This window comes from Zeugodacus cucurbitae, chromosome 5, assembly GCF_028554725.1.
Source record: "Zeugodacus cucurbitae isolate PBARC_wt_2022May chromosome 5, idZeuCucr1.2, whole genome shotgun sequence".
NCBI classification, from domain to species: Eukaryota; Metazoa; Arthropoda; class Insecta; order Diptera; family Tephritidae; genus Zeugodacus; species Zeugodacus cucurbitae.
This window is the reverse complement of record NC_071670.1, coordinates 43184740-43204478: the sequence shown is the minus strand read 5'-3', so window position 1 is coordinate 43204478 and position 19739 is coordinate 43184740. Positions and strand designations below refer to the sequence as shown.

Genomic DNA, 19739 nt, shown 5'->3' with positions numbered 1-19739 from the left:
CCGTACATGCGAACAGGCAAATTTGTTTTTGCACCACAATGATGCGATTGTGTGTACATACATATATGTATGCATAAGGTCAAACATTTCCGAGTGCGATCGCGGACACTCCGCTGCATTGCGGTGCTTTTGAAATAATGCTGGCTTTTGTTTTGAGGCGACAAAGCGTGTATAACCTTTTACTCATTTCAATTCTTTTTTCCTCCCCATTTCACTTTGTTTTTTATTTGATAATGAGCAAATCATATTTGAAGTGACATGCATATTTATGTGCTTGAACAATCGTGTGGCATTTTGTCGAAGCGTCAGTGCGAGGACAGACAGTGTAACGTATTTTTATACATTTGAACATAAAGAAACGGCGCTTTATTAATGAGTGTGTCTAATTAGAGTATGTACTTAATTTTAATACAAATAGAAATACACTCGTTGCTTGCTTAGCCTTAAAGTACTGTTTAAATAAGTTTTACTTAAGTTAATTAAATGTATGCCGTAAGTGTTAAAAAAATATAGTTGAGATAATTATACTGCCATCTAACGATGATGAAATGTTTTAGCCAAAAATACTCGGACATTTTACTCAGTTCAGCGAACCTTCAGCTTTTAAGTTCTTTAAAGGGGAATTTAGCTTATGCTGGAGCATTCTAATCAAGTCCATATTGCTCTGAATTCATATACGAAGCCTTTAAATAAGGTTAATTAACCTCTACTAAATGCTATACTCCTAATTATGAACAATTTTTACTATAAACCTTATTTGGGAGAGCTGGTTAAAGTAAGGTTACTACTCAATTAGTGCTTAATTGTCAGTCAATTAGTACTTAATTGTCAGACATTTGTCCGTAAATTAATACTCAATTATCAGTCAATCAATGCTCAATTGTCACTCAATTAGTGCTTAATTGTCATTCAATTAGTACTTAATTGACTGTTAATTAGTGGTTAATTTTCAAACCATAAGTGCTAAACTGTCAGTCCATTTGTACCTAATTGTCACTCAATTAGTGCTTAATTAACAGTCAATTACTACTTAATTGTCAGTAAATTATTTTTACAATTACTTGTATAAAATTCGCTATGCAATTCTGTTCTAATTTGATCAGTGAAAAATTAATGAAATCTGCAAATTTCTTTAAGAAAATGAGCAGTCATCAAAGGAAATGTCAATTACAATGGTGTGACGTCAAATCACCATTTTATTGGCTGGAGAAGTATAATATTTCTTTCATAAACTACTTAAATTGTATATAATGAAAGCTTTTACATTTTTCTTATACAGAAGTTTAAGATAACACACTTTAATTGAATAGCCTAATTGAGTGTATGTGTGAAAACAAAACTCGAAGACTCAAATTTTTAACATAATTATATAAGTTGAACAAGCTGCTTCAGCAAAGAAGCAGAGTATTGTGTAACGAAAATATGGGTAAACACCAAATCATTGAAAAAAAATTAAGATAAGGATGCTTTGCAACCATGTTGGACTTTCTTGAGTTGAGTATCAGTTATTAGTATATTAATTTGTATATTATAAGCTAACTTTTAGTACTTACTTACAGTAACATCAAGCCAGTAAGTATATAGTCAAGTGTACAGCAAGTAAGCAGGGCAGCAAATGCAAAGTGAAGCAAAGAAGAAGCTAACGCAACTTTATGCAGAAAAAGAAAGAAACAAAAAAAAATATTAGCATGGCCTTAAGTTAAATTAAATTTAAGTCACTACTTATTAAGCAGTTCAAGACAGCACAACACCATTAGTAACATAAAATAGTAAATTTTTTTTCGAAAAAAAAAAAACATTTGCTCATCACTCTGCTTTTCTTACAGGAATACCTGCACGAGTGTATGCAGAAAATGGAAGTCATCTTCGAGGAGCACAGTCGTAACCTGCCGTCGTATATCAGCACGCCGGAACCCTATCATCAGCAGCAGCCTACGGAGCAGCCGCAACTGCAACAGCAGCAGCAACAACATTATCAAAATCAACAAAAACAGCAACAACATGTGCATACAATGTGAATTGTATACAAAATCGTAAATTTAAATAAGTTTTTGGTTCAATTTTACTAAAAACAACGCAAAAAAAAAAATGAAAGAAGACAAACGAAATTAGTAACGCAAACCGTGCGACTCCAAAAAAAAGTAAAACTAACTGTGAAACCAAGCAATTTGAATGTTGAAAATATTTAATTTCTTTATTTTATTTTTTTTTTTTTGAATTTAACGTTATCATCTCAGGAATTTATACATACATATTTTTTGGAACGCCAAACTACTACTACTTTTTAGAAGTGCTACTACTTACTTGCGCAAAGTAAACGCACTCACATATATAGAATTCCAAATTTTGCTTGTAAAATGTGTGCTAGAAATTTGTTATATGCAACTGCATACGAGTTGGTTTCGAGTGTTGCCTACATTTAGGCGCGTGGGCATACTACATTAGCATGCAGCACTCTACAACGCTTACGGCGGCAGTGTAGGTCATAAAAAATACAGTTACAAACACTATTTGTGCACTATCTAAGCAGCAAGCAGTCAATTGTTGCAGTTTATATATACAGTTATACACATACATATGTACATGTATGTATGTAATTTTTTTTTAATTTTTTCTATTAGCAGAAAAGCAAAAACAATGTAAAATATTACTTATTTATGCTATTATTACTATTATTATTATTATATAATTATACATTATATGCATATACTGCCAACCTACCTAAAAAAAATAGCACACACCCACACACACACATATATAGAAAGAAAGTTAGAAAGAAAAATCAAACTCTTGTCAGTTTATTTACCTACATTTATACTTAGTTTTATAAGTGAGTATGTAAGTAAGTTAACCAAAATTTTCATATGGATTGAATGAATGATATATATATATATATACATATACATATATATATGAAGTTAGCATGTAAGCGAAAATGTACTAAATGAATTAGTATTGCGAATGAACACATACACAACACAAACACACACACACACACAATAGCATTAAAATACATGCGTATTTTTCAGCAGCAAATGAATTGAAAATTTTGGTTTATTTTTCTTATTTTTTTTTGTTTTTGTTTAAAAAAAAAGACTTCAAGTACAAATAAATAGTTATACAAAAGAGAAAAAAAAAAAACAAATCGCTAAATAGAACCTGTTAGTTTCTCTTGAATCAAACAACACTCCCAACAATTTCGCCGTTCAGAGAAATTGTTGTGGCACAAACCATTAAAATAGGCAATATATGAAAGGCATATGTGTTCAAAGCTAAAAAAAAGAGTTTCATACAACTATTATTATTAGTTAGCTAGTTTTACATTATTACATATATACATATATATTTACAGTAATTATAAGTCAGCTTAGTGCGTTAGCAATGTTTCGCTTTGTACTAAACTTTTTAAACACTTTTTTTTTCTATGAATTAATTATTTTGTATAAGCCACTTGAATTTGTAAAAAGTAAAAAAAAAACGCCTCAAAGCGTAAGGAAACGAAAATAATAGACTGATTAAATACACACACACACACAAACAATTTAATAATGGAGCAATATATAAATTTGTAAATAGTTACATGCACATACCATACATACCTACACAGACAGTAGTTGGGAAAAAAAGAAAAAAAAAACAACTGTAAATTATAAATATTTAACATTTAGTTATGCAGGTACATACAAGGCTTTAGTTATATACATACATACCACTTACATATATACGAGTACATATATTTAGTTATATGTTTAGCAGTTGACGCACATAAACTTGTGGGAAATATACATTTTATGACGCTTCTTCCTTGAAAAACTACTTTTTCTTATACTAAAAGATTGTTATTGTAGTCTTTACTTTGGCTGCAGGGAAATTAATTGCAAAGACAATATTCAAGCGGTTTATTTAACGTATTGATGAGTTTTCTCGAAAGAGTTTCATAATTTCAATTATATTATTCAGTTTAAGTCCATATTAACGGTACTCTTCTTTCAAGTTTTAATACTGTTTAGTAACTAAATATAGTCACCACTAATTGGACTTTCGAAATGTGTAAATTTTTTGTTTAAAATCAAATTTTGATTCGAAATTGAGCTACTACTTGCTCAAAACGTAATTAGTTTTTGGAAATGAGGCAACTTTTTGTTCTGAATTTAGTTGAATAGTAGAAATAGGAAAACAACTTGCTCAAAATTTATTTGAACTTTAGAAATGTGGCAACTATTTGCTCTAAATCTAATTGAAAATTAGAAATATGACAACTCTTTGCTCAAAATCTAATTAATTGTTAGAAAAATAGCAACCTTGTGCTCAAAAAATAATTTTATTTCGAAAATATGCCAACTGTTTGCTCAAAATCTAATTAATTTTTAGAAATATGCCAACTTTGTGCTCAAAAACTAATTTCATTTTCGAAATATGGCAACTCTTTGCTATAAATCTAATTGAAAATTAGAAATATGACAACTCTTTGCTCAAAATCTAATTTAATTTTCGAAATATGCCAACTGTTTGCTCAAAATCTAATTAATTTTTAGAAATATGCCAACTGTTTGCTCAAAAACTAATTTCATTTTAGAAATATGGCAACTGTTTGCTCAAAATCTAATTAATTGTTATAAATATGGCAACCGTGTGCTCAAAAACTAATTTTATTTTCGAAATAAGCCAACTTTGTGCTCAAAATCTAATTTCACTTTCGAAATAATACAACATTTTGCTCAAAAACTAATTTCATTTTAGAAATATGGCAACCTTGTGTCTAATTAATGTTAGAAATATGGCAACTCTGTGCTCAAAAACTGAAAATATTTTCGAAATATGTCAACTGTTTGCTCAAAATCTAATTTTATTTTCGAAATATGGCAACTCTGTGCTCAAAATCTAGTTGGACTTTAGAAATATGCCAACTCTATGCTCAAAATCGAATAGCATTTTAGAAATATGGCAAGTGTTTGCTCAAAAACTAAATTCTGTGCTCAAAATTTGCCTGTTATTTCAAAAATATTTACTATATCATTTCCAATGAAACTCTAACTTCGAAAATTGTCTGCATTTATATTAAAATTTTCCTTCAACAGTCAAAGTCGTTACTTCAACTATATTCTACTATGAATAATACTTATGTGTAGCCTTACTACTAAATATGTTTGTATGTATTTTAGTACATATACTCATATACATATAATCTTAATACAAAAAACAAACGAAAGACAACGCGCAGAAAGGTTTTTTATGCCTTACTATCACCCCTTCTTTCCCCCTCGCAGTGAACGAAGCCAGCAATCGCACACACTTCTTGTATACGCGTAACTTCCGACTCCGACTTAATTTACCGCATAAATTTGTTAGAATTTTTTATTACTATACAAATACATATACATACATACATACATACATATATATAGCGTTTTTTTTTGTTTAACTTAGGCTAACATATGGAACTTATCCTCGCTGGAAAATGAAAGGAAGCGTTTAGTAATGCACAGTTAATTGCGCGCAGATTTACATATTTATTGTATTTTTATTTCTTATTGTTTTTGTATTTTTTTGTTTTTTTTTTTTTAAACTGAATTTAATAGATTGTCTTTGTGACTTTTTGGCTGCAATTAAAGGTGGTCAGTATGGTTTTCTTGTCTTGCAAAGAATATTGTGATTGTGATTTCACTTACTTACACACACACACACGAATACATACCGACACATGCATACATATAATGGATACATACATATATATAGACGTATGTATATATACATATATAACTTATGCGCTATATACACTTGCGCTAAGTGTAGTGAGTTTTTAATAGTTTTTCGATTTAGTAGGGTCAGTAGGTGCTAAAAGTCTATATTATATATAAATATATATACCTAAACTATATAATGTGCCGTTATGCATATTAGCATACATAACAGTTACATATGTATATGGACTTTTTATGCACAGTTACATTCAGTGAAGGGGGAAAATATGCTTTTAGTTACGCTTTTTTTACATAAACATTAAATAAAACAGTACGAAAAACAACAAGAACAACAACAAAAACGAAAACATTAAACCAATCAGACATACCTGCAGTGTAATACATACAAACATACATACATGTGTGAGTATGCAATTGCAACTCAAATACAATAAATACATAATTGCAGTGACCGGGTATAATTAATTATGCGTGAATTTGCGAAAAAGCATAAATCTGTTATATAAGCATATATTGAAATGCATATAACACGGTAGATTGGTGAACAGTGGGCAGTGTATGGAGTATTTTGGGGCCAAAAAAAAAATTTTATGAAATAAAAAAAAAAATATTTTATTAAAAATAATATATAAATATAAAAAAATAATATTTTCTTAAAAATAATATATAAATAAAAAAAAATTATATTTTATTAAAAAGAATATATAAATAAAAAAAAAATCATTTAATAAAATATTATTATATTTTTTAATAAAATATTCCCTAAGCGCACATACAATATCATAACCACTGTTGTAAACATTTTTAAGTTGTATAAAAATTAATTAAAAAATATTTTTATGAATTAATATTTAGTTTATAATCTCAAAAATATTCTTTTCTGTAATTTATATAATTAAGTAATTGTAATTGTATTTGTAATGCATTGTAACTGTACGTAGTGTTAGCATTAGTATCGTATAAACCGTTGTATATGTTGACGTTGTAGTTTTGTAACCTTAAAATATGACATTTTTCAAATTACGAAAAATTTCGAAAAAAATTTTAACTTCTTTATTAATTTGTTAATTGATACAAATGCATTTATACATTGTTAAGCGCAAATATTTTATTGTTAAATTATAAAATTACAAAAAAATATTAATAACTGTTGAAAATTGTAAAAAAAAAAAAAATTAAAAATTATATAAAAAAAACTAGTTTTACGACATACTTATACATACCTACAAGCACGTTGTAGTTTACTAATATTTATAAAAAATAGCAAAAAAAAATAATAATTGTTAAAAAGTAATTTTAATATTTTATAGCTACACCCACACAACTGCGTCATTTTAGAAATCCCACATGCAAACAGTAAACTATTAAAGTGTGCTAAAGTGTTTTCCCTCTATCCACAGCTCCACAACCCTCTAAAGTCGTTGTTAAGTACCATAATAATAAATGTAATTAAAATTAATATTATATTTTAACATTAAACTTCGTTAAATTAATCAATTAGTTACTGTATTTTTATATTTAAGCAATGTATATATTAAATATTTAGTCGTTAATAGCTTTTAGTTTGTAAACCACTAACTAATTACCTTCATATACATATATACTATGTACTATGTAGTTTGGCATATAATATGCATTTGTTGTTGTAGTAGTAGAAGCGGTTGTTTACTACAAAAGTACTCAGATAAATATAATGTGCTCAATATTTCGTGATTTTCTGCTAATTGAGTTGAAAACCAACTTGAAATGGCAAAAAAAAATTTTGTCGGTGTAAAAGTAATGAAATAACGGTATATGAAAACAGTTTAGAATTCAGGCACCAACAAAGAATGCTTAAAATAAGTATTTGGCGCTTAAAAGTTAAACAAAAAACAACAACAAGTACAGTGTTGACTTAATTTGGAAATGAAAATTCGAAAAACTGCAAATTAAAACAAAAAACAACAACAACAATCATATATATAACAACTACATATATATATTCTACAAGGGTTAACTAGTATACACGTCTGTTTGTAGTAGTCACATAACGGTTATTTGTGTTTTGTTGCGAATGTTATGCGTACTATGGATGTAATACATATATATAATAAAAATTATATAATATATATGTAATATACTATATTAAAATATATATGTAATATGAAATATTAATATATATATATATTATCTTAATATCAATGTATGTATGTAATCTTAATATTAATATTAATGTATGTATGTATATTGATTTTGTGTATTTGTAATGTATTTTAAGTCGAGACATTTATGTATGTATAACAATCATATGTTTAATCCGTACTATCTTTATCTTTAACTCGTGTATTTCTCGCAATGTCGTTATTATCAAAACATATCTACTACTACTACTATTTGACATTATAACGAAAAAAAGGATGAAAAAAAAAATCAACAAAAACAAAAAATGAAAACGCGCGCAAAAAAAAAAAAGGATTGTCTCTCCAGTGCATTTGTTTGCATGCATCATATGTACAGTTATGTGTGTAAGTGTGCAAGTGAAAGATGAAAAGAAAAATAGTGCATAAAAAGTGAATATTTCCATTAACAGTTAATAAAGCTATAAAATGCAAATAAAAAGAATAAAAAATGAAATACAATAAAAAGCAAAAAATAAATAAAACTCAAAAAAACTGACTTTTAAATGTTTTCTATTTTACAGGGTGATTATGGGGGTGTTGTATTTTTCAGGTAAAATAATGTACAAACATTTTGAGTTATTTGAAAAAAAAAAAAAACTTGCACAATATTTTTCCTTGTCGACTGAAGCACCGAAAGCTGGAGCTTGGTGTCTTTCTTTGTCTAATTTAAAAATAAACTATAAAACAGACTTTTTTCCATGAAAAAAAAATTTTAAAATGAGGAAAATATTATTTTGAAATTTTATAATTAATTAAAAAAAGCTATATCAGCCATTCGGCTGTTTTCCTTTATTTTTTTTTTTAATAAACAACGGCTTGATGAGTGTTCCGCCGTATGTATTTCTGGATTTCTTTTTTTGCTTTGGAACCACAGATGATCCACTACCGATCCTCTTCTACTGTGATCCTCTATAGCGAATTTCACTTAACGGTATTTTGTGATCGTGACAATTACCTAATTTGCCCATCTAAAATACCAACCTCCTCTCGCAACAAAGTTGCTACGAGAGTATTATAGTTTTGTCCACATAACGGTTGGTTGTAAGTCCTAAAACTAAACGAGTTAGATATAGGGTTATATATATCAAAATGATCAGGGTGACGAGAAAAGTTCAAATCCGGATGTGTGTCTGTCCGTTCGTCCGTGCAAGCTTGTAACTTGAGTAAAAATTGAGATATCTTTATGAAACTTGGAAGACGTATTTCTTGGCACCATAAGAAGGTTAAGTTCGAAAATGGGCGTAATCGGACCACTGCCACGCCCACAAAATGGCGAAAACCGAAAACACTTAAAGTGCCATAACTAAGCTATAAATAAAGCTATGGAAGTAAAATTTGGTATAAATTATATGGAAGTATAAATTTGGTATTTGGATCGCACTATGAAGGGGCATGTAATTTTTTTGGGGAAGTGGGTGTGGCTCCGCCCCCTACTAAGTTTTTTGTACATATCTCGCAAACTACTAAAGATATATCAAGGAAATATCTTTCTGGGGTCGTTTCTTTTAGGTACTACCTTATACAGTCCAAAAATGGAGAAAATCGGATTATAACCACGCCTACCTCCCATACAAAGGTTATATTGAAAACTACTAAAAGTGGGTTAACTCACTAACGAAAAACGCCAGAATCACTAAGTTTCACATAAGAAATGGCAGATGGAAGCTGCACTCAGATTTTTTTACAAAATGGAAAATGGGCGTGGCATTGCCCACTTATGTTTCAAAAACCATATCTCAAGAACTACTCGACCGATTTCAATGAAAATTGGTTTGTAATAGTTTCCTTACACCCCAATGATATGTTGTGAAAATAGGCCAAATCGCTTCACAACCGCGCCTACTTCCTATGTACCAGAACTTTGAAGACGATCTGAATCGTTTAATTTACAATATATAAAGTAAGCACTATTGAAGATATCGATGCAGAACTTTGCAGAAATACTACGTTTATAGTGTGGCAGCCCCATTCTAAAAATATCCGAAATCGGACCATAGGTTTTCAAGGCCATATATATCGAACATGAGGACTTCGGTGCTTCTAATCTAATATTAAGGTTTCCAACTTTCAATGGACTTTATGCACTATATATGACGAATATATGTGGGTCAAATTGTGTGTTACATTAATAAAGTTAAATAAATAAATTTCGAGAGTATAAAATGTTCGGTTACACCCGAAATTAGCCCTTCCTTACTTGTTTGTTTTAATGATTTTGCATAGCTGATTATTGTCCGACGAGGACTCATTGCATGTAGGACATGTAGGATCGCCAGAAGTTAAATTTGCTTCAGTATCCAGAGCGAAATTGCTCCAGTATCACGGTGTAGCTGGAGTTTTATTACTACAATGCTTGGTGATTTGACTTCTAGAATGTCGTTTACGGGAAATAGTCTAAGATGGTATTCCACAGACAACCCGAGCTAGTACTAGATCATACAAGTTTTTAGTAATTTATTGAGGCCACATTCTAGAATTAGCATCACTCTAATAATTCCAATTTATTACTATTCGCATGTCTCGTTTGACTATGAAATTTTAGTAAATCAGGTTCTTATGTAAGATTTTTTCATGTCTATTTTCATTTCTTGTGACACAAGTTAATGGCACTGATTATTGAATTCGTTTCGATCGAAATATGGTTCAATACGATCGAAAAATTTTACGTCGAAATCATTGAAACCGTATCGAAAATAAAATTTACTATCACGTTGAACTCACTTACCGACTCGAAAAAATACATTCCGCGTCTAATAGATGTCGCTAATTACGTTATCAATGAATCCGAAAATAAAAGAAATTTGGTCGAAATCTATCCGTAGATGAGTGAGTTGCGGAAATATGAAAGAAAATTTTCGATCTTTATCGTATCGAAATCGAATTCACTGCGGATTCAATGATTAGGCCCAATGTGAAGATCTGTCAAACTGACCATAGTTTTTGTATAAATACCATAATTATCTTGCATCCTTTCTTAATTTTGTTATCAATGAGATTATCTGATCTGCTAAAGTTTCTTAACTATTGAGCGAGTTCGTTCTTTTCATTTTCGACTGGGTTCAAGAACATACATATGGTGTACCCTCCTTCCTATGAAAAAGAGCTTGCATTCAGTTTTATATGTAGTGAATAGAAAACACGATTCGTCACCATACATAACGATCAATTTAAAATTCAAATACCTGTGCTAATAATATCAATGTTCTCATATTCTAAAATAAAATAAACTAGTACACTAGACTATGTCAATGCGCATTTTTATGAAATACAATCTAAAAACGAAGACACTCAAGTAAAATAAGTAAAGTAGTACTTTGCAAAAATAAAAAAGTTTTGGGATTCAATTATTCAAAGACTAGCGTCGTTTCAACTAAATTATACTTGCTGATTCGATGACTCGATTCCGATGTAAATATATAAATTCTGATGCATATATACTAAACTATACTATTATATACTAGAGACACCACTCCACGCATGGTTTTTAACATAAGTTATACATAACGGAAAAATTGTCTAACATACTAAGCATTTCTTGGTGTGCGTGTGGTTTTTGGATTCGTAATTCGCAATTCCAATATCGACCCCGTTTTCATTACTAATAGGTTAACTTTACATGTTCGACATGTATCTATGCTAAGGTACATAGACTGTCAGACGCGTGTGAGCCAAATATATAAATCAGTAAAATAACTTCATAGGGACTATAAAAAGTCGATTTAGATGTATTTCGGAAATTTTCAAATTGAGTGGGAATCGATTTATATCGCATTTTATATAGGTTCAATATTGTACATGTAGGGAATGATTCTTCCTGTTCTTTGGTTATACGTTTTTATGTGGTGGGTCCCAAACCCTACGCACAACCGCATAACCGGGATTAGTCTTCTCACTTTAGCTCGCCTCTAAACGGATGTCTGTTGGCTACCCAGAGGATACTTGGTCTAAGTCTGTAAGTCGTGAGCTGCTTGTGCCACATTCAAAGGAATCGTTCCTGGCCACTGCCAAATGAATGACAGTCAGCAATTTTTCTCACTCACAAGTCCCTCATCATTCCCGTCCTACTTTATGTCAACATCCGATGAGAAAGCACTAGGAGTTTTCGAGAGAAAAGTTTTGCGGAAGATTTATGGTCCCTTAAACATTGGCAACGGCGAATACCGTAGAAGCTCATCAGCTGTATGTGTTATTCGATGACATAGATGTGGTCCAGCGAATAAAAAGACAGCGGCTACGCTGGCTAGGTCATGTTGTTCGAATGGACGAAAGTGTTCCAGCTCTGAAAGTGTTCGATGCAGTACCCGCTGGGGGAAGCCGAGGAAGAGGGAGGCCTCCATTCCGATGGAAGGACCAGGTGGAGAAGGACCTGTCTTCACTTGGTATTACCAATTGGCGCCAAATTGCCAAAAGGAGATATGCGTGGCGCGCTGTTGTGGACTCATCTATAACCGCGTAAACGGTGTCCACTCCAGTCAGTAAGAATAAGAAGAAGGAAAAGATGCTGGTCTCCAGGAAGTTTAGGAAGTTTTTGGAAAACAGTTTCATTAAATTTTTTAAAGACCCTTAGTTTTTTTTCCCCTATGATGGTCAAGGGTTAAAAATACTTTTCAGGAAACTCTATAATTGTAGGAAAGCTTCTTCTTCTCTGTATTCAGTTAAGGCTTCGGTTTTTAAAAGATTTGTGTACAAGTTTCTTATTCAAATAGCGTTTTATGGTTTAAGGTCAGAAACTTATAGTAGAATTGGTAGAGTTGAGTAAATCTAACTCATTATCAGTAAGGTTAGTAAAGATCTGAAACAATGATTAATCTTAGGAGTTGAAAGAAGTGTGCTTTGGTTGAACCCGCTGTAGTAGGATGATCTACTTAACTTTGATTCCTAATGTAGTAGGATGATCTACACCGCAAGATCTTATATATTTTGAGCGCGCGATTTCCTTCTCGGAAGGACCACCTGTTTAAGAGAGTACTCCTTGATTTCCGCTCAACGGACGGGCCTTCTGGCACTTTCATAAGCGGTTCGCTACTCAAAAAAATATTCGTGGTGATCGAAGCTTACCTATCGATTATAAATAAAATTTCATTTAGTAGGGATAAATTCGAATCGCTTGATCGGAAGTATATAAGAAATATTACATCATATAATAATGTGTACAATATATGAATCAATTCTTTACAAGCATTGTTCAGACCATCATGAAATCATTATGAAAGACATGAAAAGAAAACACAAAAGTGAGCTAAAAATGCATTACCAATGCGAAGCAACCATCCTCATTGCATTTTTATGAAGCCTTTTTGAGACGGAATTCGTTTCATTCATAATCGTTGAATGATTCCAAGAATTTATGAATGTCTTCGGCATTGCAACTACCCATCAACCAGCACGTCTACAATTTCATTTGTATTCGATTTCTTCTTTTCGTTTTCGGATTTTTCGTTTTCTCAGACCATCCTTTCTGCTACACATTCGAGTGTCTTTTGTTTACCCCCAAAGCAGGCTGATCACCTAAAATGCAGTTTGAACCTTTTACCTCTTTGTAATGTTTTGTTGACTGCCACCGTCCGACGGAGACTCTCCGCAGCGCGCCGCTTCGGCAAGCGGATAGCATGCAAATAAGTATGTTGTTGTCGGTTCACTCGACGATCTGCTGTCGATGTTGCAAAATCACGGTCGTTGCCGCCGTGCTCCTTTGAAGTGCTGCGCACAGCCAGCCGACACTGTGGATTCGCATCGTTAATGCGCCATAAAATACAGGTTGGAATTGGGTGGAGGCGACGACGAAGCTGTTTGCCTGCTGCACTACCTGGTGCTGGGTAGGTGCGCGAGGAAGCGAGGTGTGGCCTTACAGATTGAATTGAGTGCGAAATGAAAGTTTGTAGCGGAACAAAAGTTTAGCCAACATTCGATACGAAAACATTCACGAAAAACAAGCAGTGCAAAAATAGCATGAAGCAGATGATCGACAAAGAGTTGGGCGGCTAAAGAATGAAAGTAGGGAAACGAATTGAAAATAAGTTGCTTCATACAAGACACTAACAATATTGGGAATGTAATCAGGTAGCGCCAACCGGCGTATATTTCGGTAATGCCAGCAACCGTATACATCACCTTCCTTTCTTTCCTTTCAAATGCCAGCTTCGAACAAATGGAACGGAAAATCTACGCCACTCGAGTTCCATTTGTGTGTTGTTTCTTCTGCTATTTCTCTCTCTTTAGTCGCCGGTCCCACTGATTAAGGTGGTGATCAAATTAACCGGAGCAATGAGTTCAACCGAATTTCGTCTGCGTAGCAATGCGCCAAATTCTTGATCGTAGCCGACATTTAATGATGGGGTCGGCGGTGGCTTGCTACAATTTCTTTGTTTCTCTCATTTTTAAAAGGAGTTGCGATTAAATTGCAGATGATTTTGCAAAACAAAATTTGCATTGATCAAATATTATATTGATTTTGTCTTAATTTTTCAATAATAATATTTTCAAGCGAGTAATCGAAAAAGCAATGAGACAAATTTATATAAATGCTTGTGCTAAATTCAAATTGAGATCATATGAATGTAGGCGCTTACGGATTTTTTACTCTTGGTCGCATGTTGGGTAGTGTTCGAAGTCAAATAGTTTTCCGGATGGGTATCCTATTTATTTAAAATGGAATTTTTGCTTAGTTCAGCTAAAATTTCCTTTAGTCTATTTGATGTAGATCTGATATTAAAAGTCTTAGTTCTACGCGTTCTGTAATACTGAAAACCGCTGAAATCGGATCGAAACCCCCTTAAAGTATCTCCATACAAGGAAGAACATAAACACTTAAAGAACTCCAGAATGCGCAACACTTTGGTAAGGGAACATTGTAACTAACGAAAGAGTTATAAATTAGCGAAAAATGAGGATCCATTCTTTCCTCAGGATCTAGTACAGGGTTGAATTTTCGGGAACACAGTGTTGCCTTCATTCCCTACTTGCATTACTTCTTCCGGGGCACTCTCTTGAGTTGGTACCCACGGTCGATTGCAGTGGAGTTGTGGCCGCTGGCGACACAGCTTATGGAATCACTCCGCCCACCGGTGGTAGAAGCCTCATCTCCCATCGACGTTTGGACTAATTTCCTAGCCTGCTTTTCATTCTTGTTTACCTCAATTGTGAGTTTTTGGGTTGGGGCCTCTACCCCTCTAGCGTTTTTTACCTACCGCCAGGCACCTCATTAGCAATGACCGAAACTCCCTCATCCATCTCCTTCTGGGTAGCATATAAAGCAGTACACCTAAAGGAAATAAATGGATAGATATGCCGGCCTTAGCTATATGACGCCTGCCAGCACTGTCATAGTCTAGGCGACATCCGCGTAGAGGATACAGCTAAGAGGAATTTTAGGACCCCATTCTACATTATACCCAAGATAGATATCTCATCTATTGTCCGATATATACGGCACTGGAAGTTTGAAAATCTGTAAATGAGGTATATGGGGTCTAGAGGAATTATTGAACTGATTTTGCCCATTTTTGGCATAGAGGCAAAATATTATAACGAACACATCTCTTTTTAATTTCGTGGTTATAACCATTTATTTATTTTCATGCAACAATAATATATAGCGAAAGGCTCTTATGCACACCGGGGGTTCTAAAGACAACTTAGCCTAGTCGCCTCACTATCAACTATAATAATGTTAGCCTGGTGATCTCTAGAGGGTAGAGAGATATTTAAATAGTGCATCATTGTTCTCGTTTGGTACAAAGTTCTACGTTGCCTACAAAAAGAGTCGGTAGATATGATATTAGAAAGGTTGGGGTAAGCGGTTCTTCGATTGGACTTCCTTTAGCACATACGCATAATCCTTTGTATATGACTCCTTGTAGTTCGAGACTTAATTGAAAAACACACACAGATTTTGTTTAACATTTAAAATACATTTATTTTCATTTGGATTTCATCTCTGCTCACTACTTCACACTTTGGCTAACACACTGTCCCGCTTCCGCCGTTGCACTGACAACGCCCCCATGGCCTCCGACCGATCAGCGGACCACCCACACATGAGTGAGCCAATTTTTAAACCACACAAGTGAGTTTGGAATCCCTTTGACGTTTGGTACCGGAAGCGCGGTTTAAATCTCATGCATGGCTGTGGGCCGCTCTATGCTACCAGCAAATAACGGTCAGCGACGTGGGGACGCGCAGTGCGCGGCTGAAAACTGCAGTGCATGAGTTTGTTGTTTTTCCATATTTTTTGTTTTTTTTTTCTTTAAATTTTGATAAAAATGCAACTTACAATTTGATATTTAGTACATTGGAAATAATGTTGTGTGGGAATAACATAACATTCGGGCACATATGCTACATGCCACGCCTTGCCAATTCAGCTCTTCGTCTTTTATTCGTTTTACATTTTGTTTTGTTTTGCGTTTACTTAACTTTTCGTTTTTGTTTTTCTGTTTCTTAGTTTTTTGTTTTTTGTTTTATTCTTTATGATTAACCAGCCTTTCCAATACGGACCACAATACGGTCTGTCTGTCACTGCTTATATGCTATTTTATGTAACTAAATTAACTGTTTTCTTTTCGTTTTGTGTTTGTTTCGTAGTTTTTTCTGTTATTTTGAATTTTTTAATATTAATATAATTTTATTTTGTATTTTTTCATTTCACTAATGCTTAATTACTTTTAGTAACCATTAAATTTACCATCAATAAAATCGATTTTTTTGTTTTCTGTTTTCTTTTTGTCGGTTTTTTGTTTTTGTTTTTGTTGCTTACACCATTATTGTTTTTGAACGTCTTCAAATGATTTACTTACATTATTACTAAATATTGTTTCTTCTTCTTCTTCTCTTTTTCTAGTTCTTTTTGCTTACTTAATTATTTTACTTAGTACCTAGTTAGTATGTATTTATTTTTTGGTTTGATTTTTATGTATAAAAAAAACTTCCAACCTTGGAGGCAAATATTTTGGAAGCTTTTTCTTTACTCATCCTTCGTTCTATACTTCGTCATCACTTTTATGCACATTTTTATTTAACTTACTTATTATTTGTTGCTATTGATTTGCTAAGTTGCTAATTAGTGGTTTTTGGTACTTAATTTTTTGGAAAAAATATATTTAAAAATTTTTAATTTGGAATTTTTAAATTATGTTTGATATATATATTGAGGGACATTGTTTTTGTTTTTCGAAATTAAAACGTAAATTATAAAAAAAATATTTTAAATTTTAATTCTGATTACTAGAAGCATCAAATTTGATTTGAAATATATTTAAAATAAAAAAAAAATTTAAAATTATATTGACGAAATTATAATATATTGAAATAAAAAAATAAAAAAAAATGTTTTAAAATAAATAAAAAGTATTTATAATTAGAATATATTTTATGAATAATTAATTAATTGTATGAAAATTAGATTTAATGATTTTTAATGATTTTACGATTATGATTTCTTAATTACTTAAATAAATTATTATTAATTAATTAAAAAATAAATTAAAAGTAATTAATACATAAAAAAATTTAATTAAATAATAATTAAAAAATAATTAACAATAATTAACTTTTTTGTTAATTATTTTTTTATTAATTTAATGATTTTACGATTATGATTACTTAATTACTTAAATAATAATTTAAATATAATTACTTTAAAAATAAATTAAAAGTAATTTATATATAAAAAATATAATTAAATAATAATTAACAATAATTAATTTTTTTGTTAATTATTTTTCAATTATTATTTAATTAATTTAATGATTTTACCATTATGATTACTTAATTACTTAAATAATAATTTAAAAATAATTAAATAAAAAATTAATTTAAAAAAATATAAAAAGTTATTAATAAATAAAAAAAGTTATGAAATAATAATTAACAAAAAAATAAATTATTGTTAATTATTTTTCAATTATTATTTGATTAATTTAATGATTTTACCATTATGATTACTTAATTACTTAAATAATAATTTAAAATTAATTAATAAATAAATTAATTAAAAATAAATTAAAAGTAATTTATATATAAAAAATGTAATTAAATAATAATTAACAATAATTAATTTTTTTGTTAATTATTTTTTAATTATTATTTAATTAATTTAATTATTTTACCATTATGATTACTTAATTACTTAAATTATAATTTAAAAATAATTAATTAAAAAATTAATTTAAAAAAATTAAAAGTAATTAATATTTAAAAAATGTTATGAAATAATAATTAACAAGAAAATAAATTATTGTTAATTATTTTGCAATTATTATTTAATTAATTGAATGATTTTACCATTATGATTACTTAATTACTAAAATAATAATTTAAAATTAATTAATAAAGAAATTAGTTAAAAGTAATTAATATATAAAAAATGTAATTAAATAGTATTTCAAAAATAATTAATTAAAAAAAATAATATTTATATTTAATTACTGAAACTAATTACTTTGCTTATTTATTTTTAATAATATATCAAGCAATCCACTTACTTGTTTTGCTATTTGCTATGCATACTATTCTGTGTTTTTTATATTGTCGAATTTACAATTACAATATAATTACATATTTATGTTTTAATGGAATCATCGTAATCTTGTCTTTTTTTACTAAATTTCATTTTAAAAAATAATTAAAAAAAAAAATTATATTTGGTTTTTTGAGTTTACTTAAACACTAGTTATAACTTTTGTTGAACTCTTATCTCTCCCTTATTTACACAATAATACATACATATGTATGTAATTTGTAAAAGTAAAAAATTAATTAACGCAAGTACTTAAAATTAAATCTGTTTTTCTATATGAATGAATGGTACATGTAACAATTATGGGCGTTAAAAGTTTGGTTACTTTTTTAAATTTTCATGCTGTATGTGAATTTTTGATTTATTGTTTTTGTTATTTGAGATTATTTGAGTTTTTTAGTAATTAAAAAAAAATTGGAGACTAAATGGAAATTAAATTTAAAAGCTTAAATATTTTTCAAAAACAAAACAAAAATATAAAATAATATAATATTTAATAAAAAAAAAAATAAATAAATATAAAAGAAAAAAAAATTAAAACTAAAAGTGAAAAAAATAAAATTAAAAAAATTTAAATTTAAATTAAAAAAAAAATTAAAAAAAAATCAAATAATAATTGAATAAAAAATAAAATTATAAATTAAAAATAATAATTTTTTTACGTTGTTAATGCAGTTGTTTTTTTTTAATTCAACACTTATTTTCACATTAATTTTTATTATGTCTGCATTTGATTCATATTAGCTGAAATCTTTGTAAACATTAACTATTGGGAACTTTCAACGTATTTGCAATGCTTGTATGTGTGTGTGATTCGTTTGTTTTTTTTCATTTATTCTTTACAGTTTTATTGACAGTAATTTACATGTATTCAGTCGATGATTTATTTATTTATTCATTATTCCTTGCTATAAATACATAAATTGTACAAACATATATTTATGTATGCATATTTTGGTATTAAGTTTTTTTCTTTTTGGTTTAGTAACGAAGAAAAGTAAAAAATTCTTATGAAAAATGCACATTTCGTAAACTTTGTCGGTAATAATTACAGTTAATTAATTTAAATATTTTTTAAAAAACACAATTTAATTTTATTTTTAATTTTTATTTATACATAATTTTATACAATTTTTTGTTTTGTTGTTTTAGCGTAATAGTTTTTAATTTTTAGTTTTTAGTTTTAAATTTATTAGTTTTTCTTTTTTGTATAAGTAATTTAGTTTTGTTCATTCATGGATGGAGATATGTTTGTAACCAATATTATCCACCTTAACTAGCAATGTATTATTTTTTTTTTAATAATTTCACGTACTTTTATTATTGTTTAATAACAATAAAATTAAAAAGAAAATAAAAATT

The 19739-nt window shown here is 29.7% G+C and overlaps 1 protein-coding gene across 4 annotated transcripts in view; it reads left to right on the top strand.

The window, feature by feature from the left end:
* LOC105216010 (G1/S-specific cyclin-D2) overlaps positions 1 to 19739 on the top strand; it is a 209998-nt gene that overhangs the window by 92050 nt on the left and 98209 nt on the right. The window contains exon 6 of one of the 4 annotated variants that reach the window (XM_029042728.2): positions 1827 to 5204. The exons of the other annotated variants lie outside the window; for them this stretch is intronic. Within the exon in view, the coding sequence (XP_028898561.2) occupies positions 1827 to 2018 (192 nt within the window). The 3' untranslated portion in view covers positions 2019 to 5204. Of the gene's footprint in view, positions 1 to 1826; positions 5205 to 19739 lie in introns of those variants that run through there. 4 annotated transcript variants of the gene reach the window in all.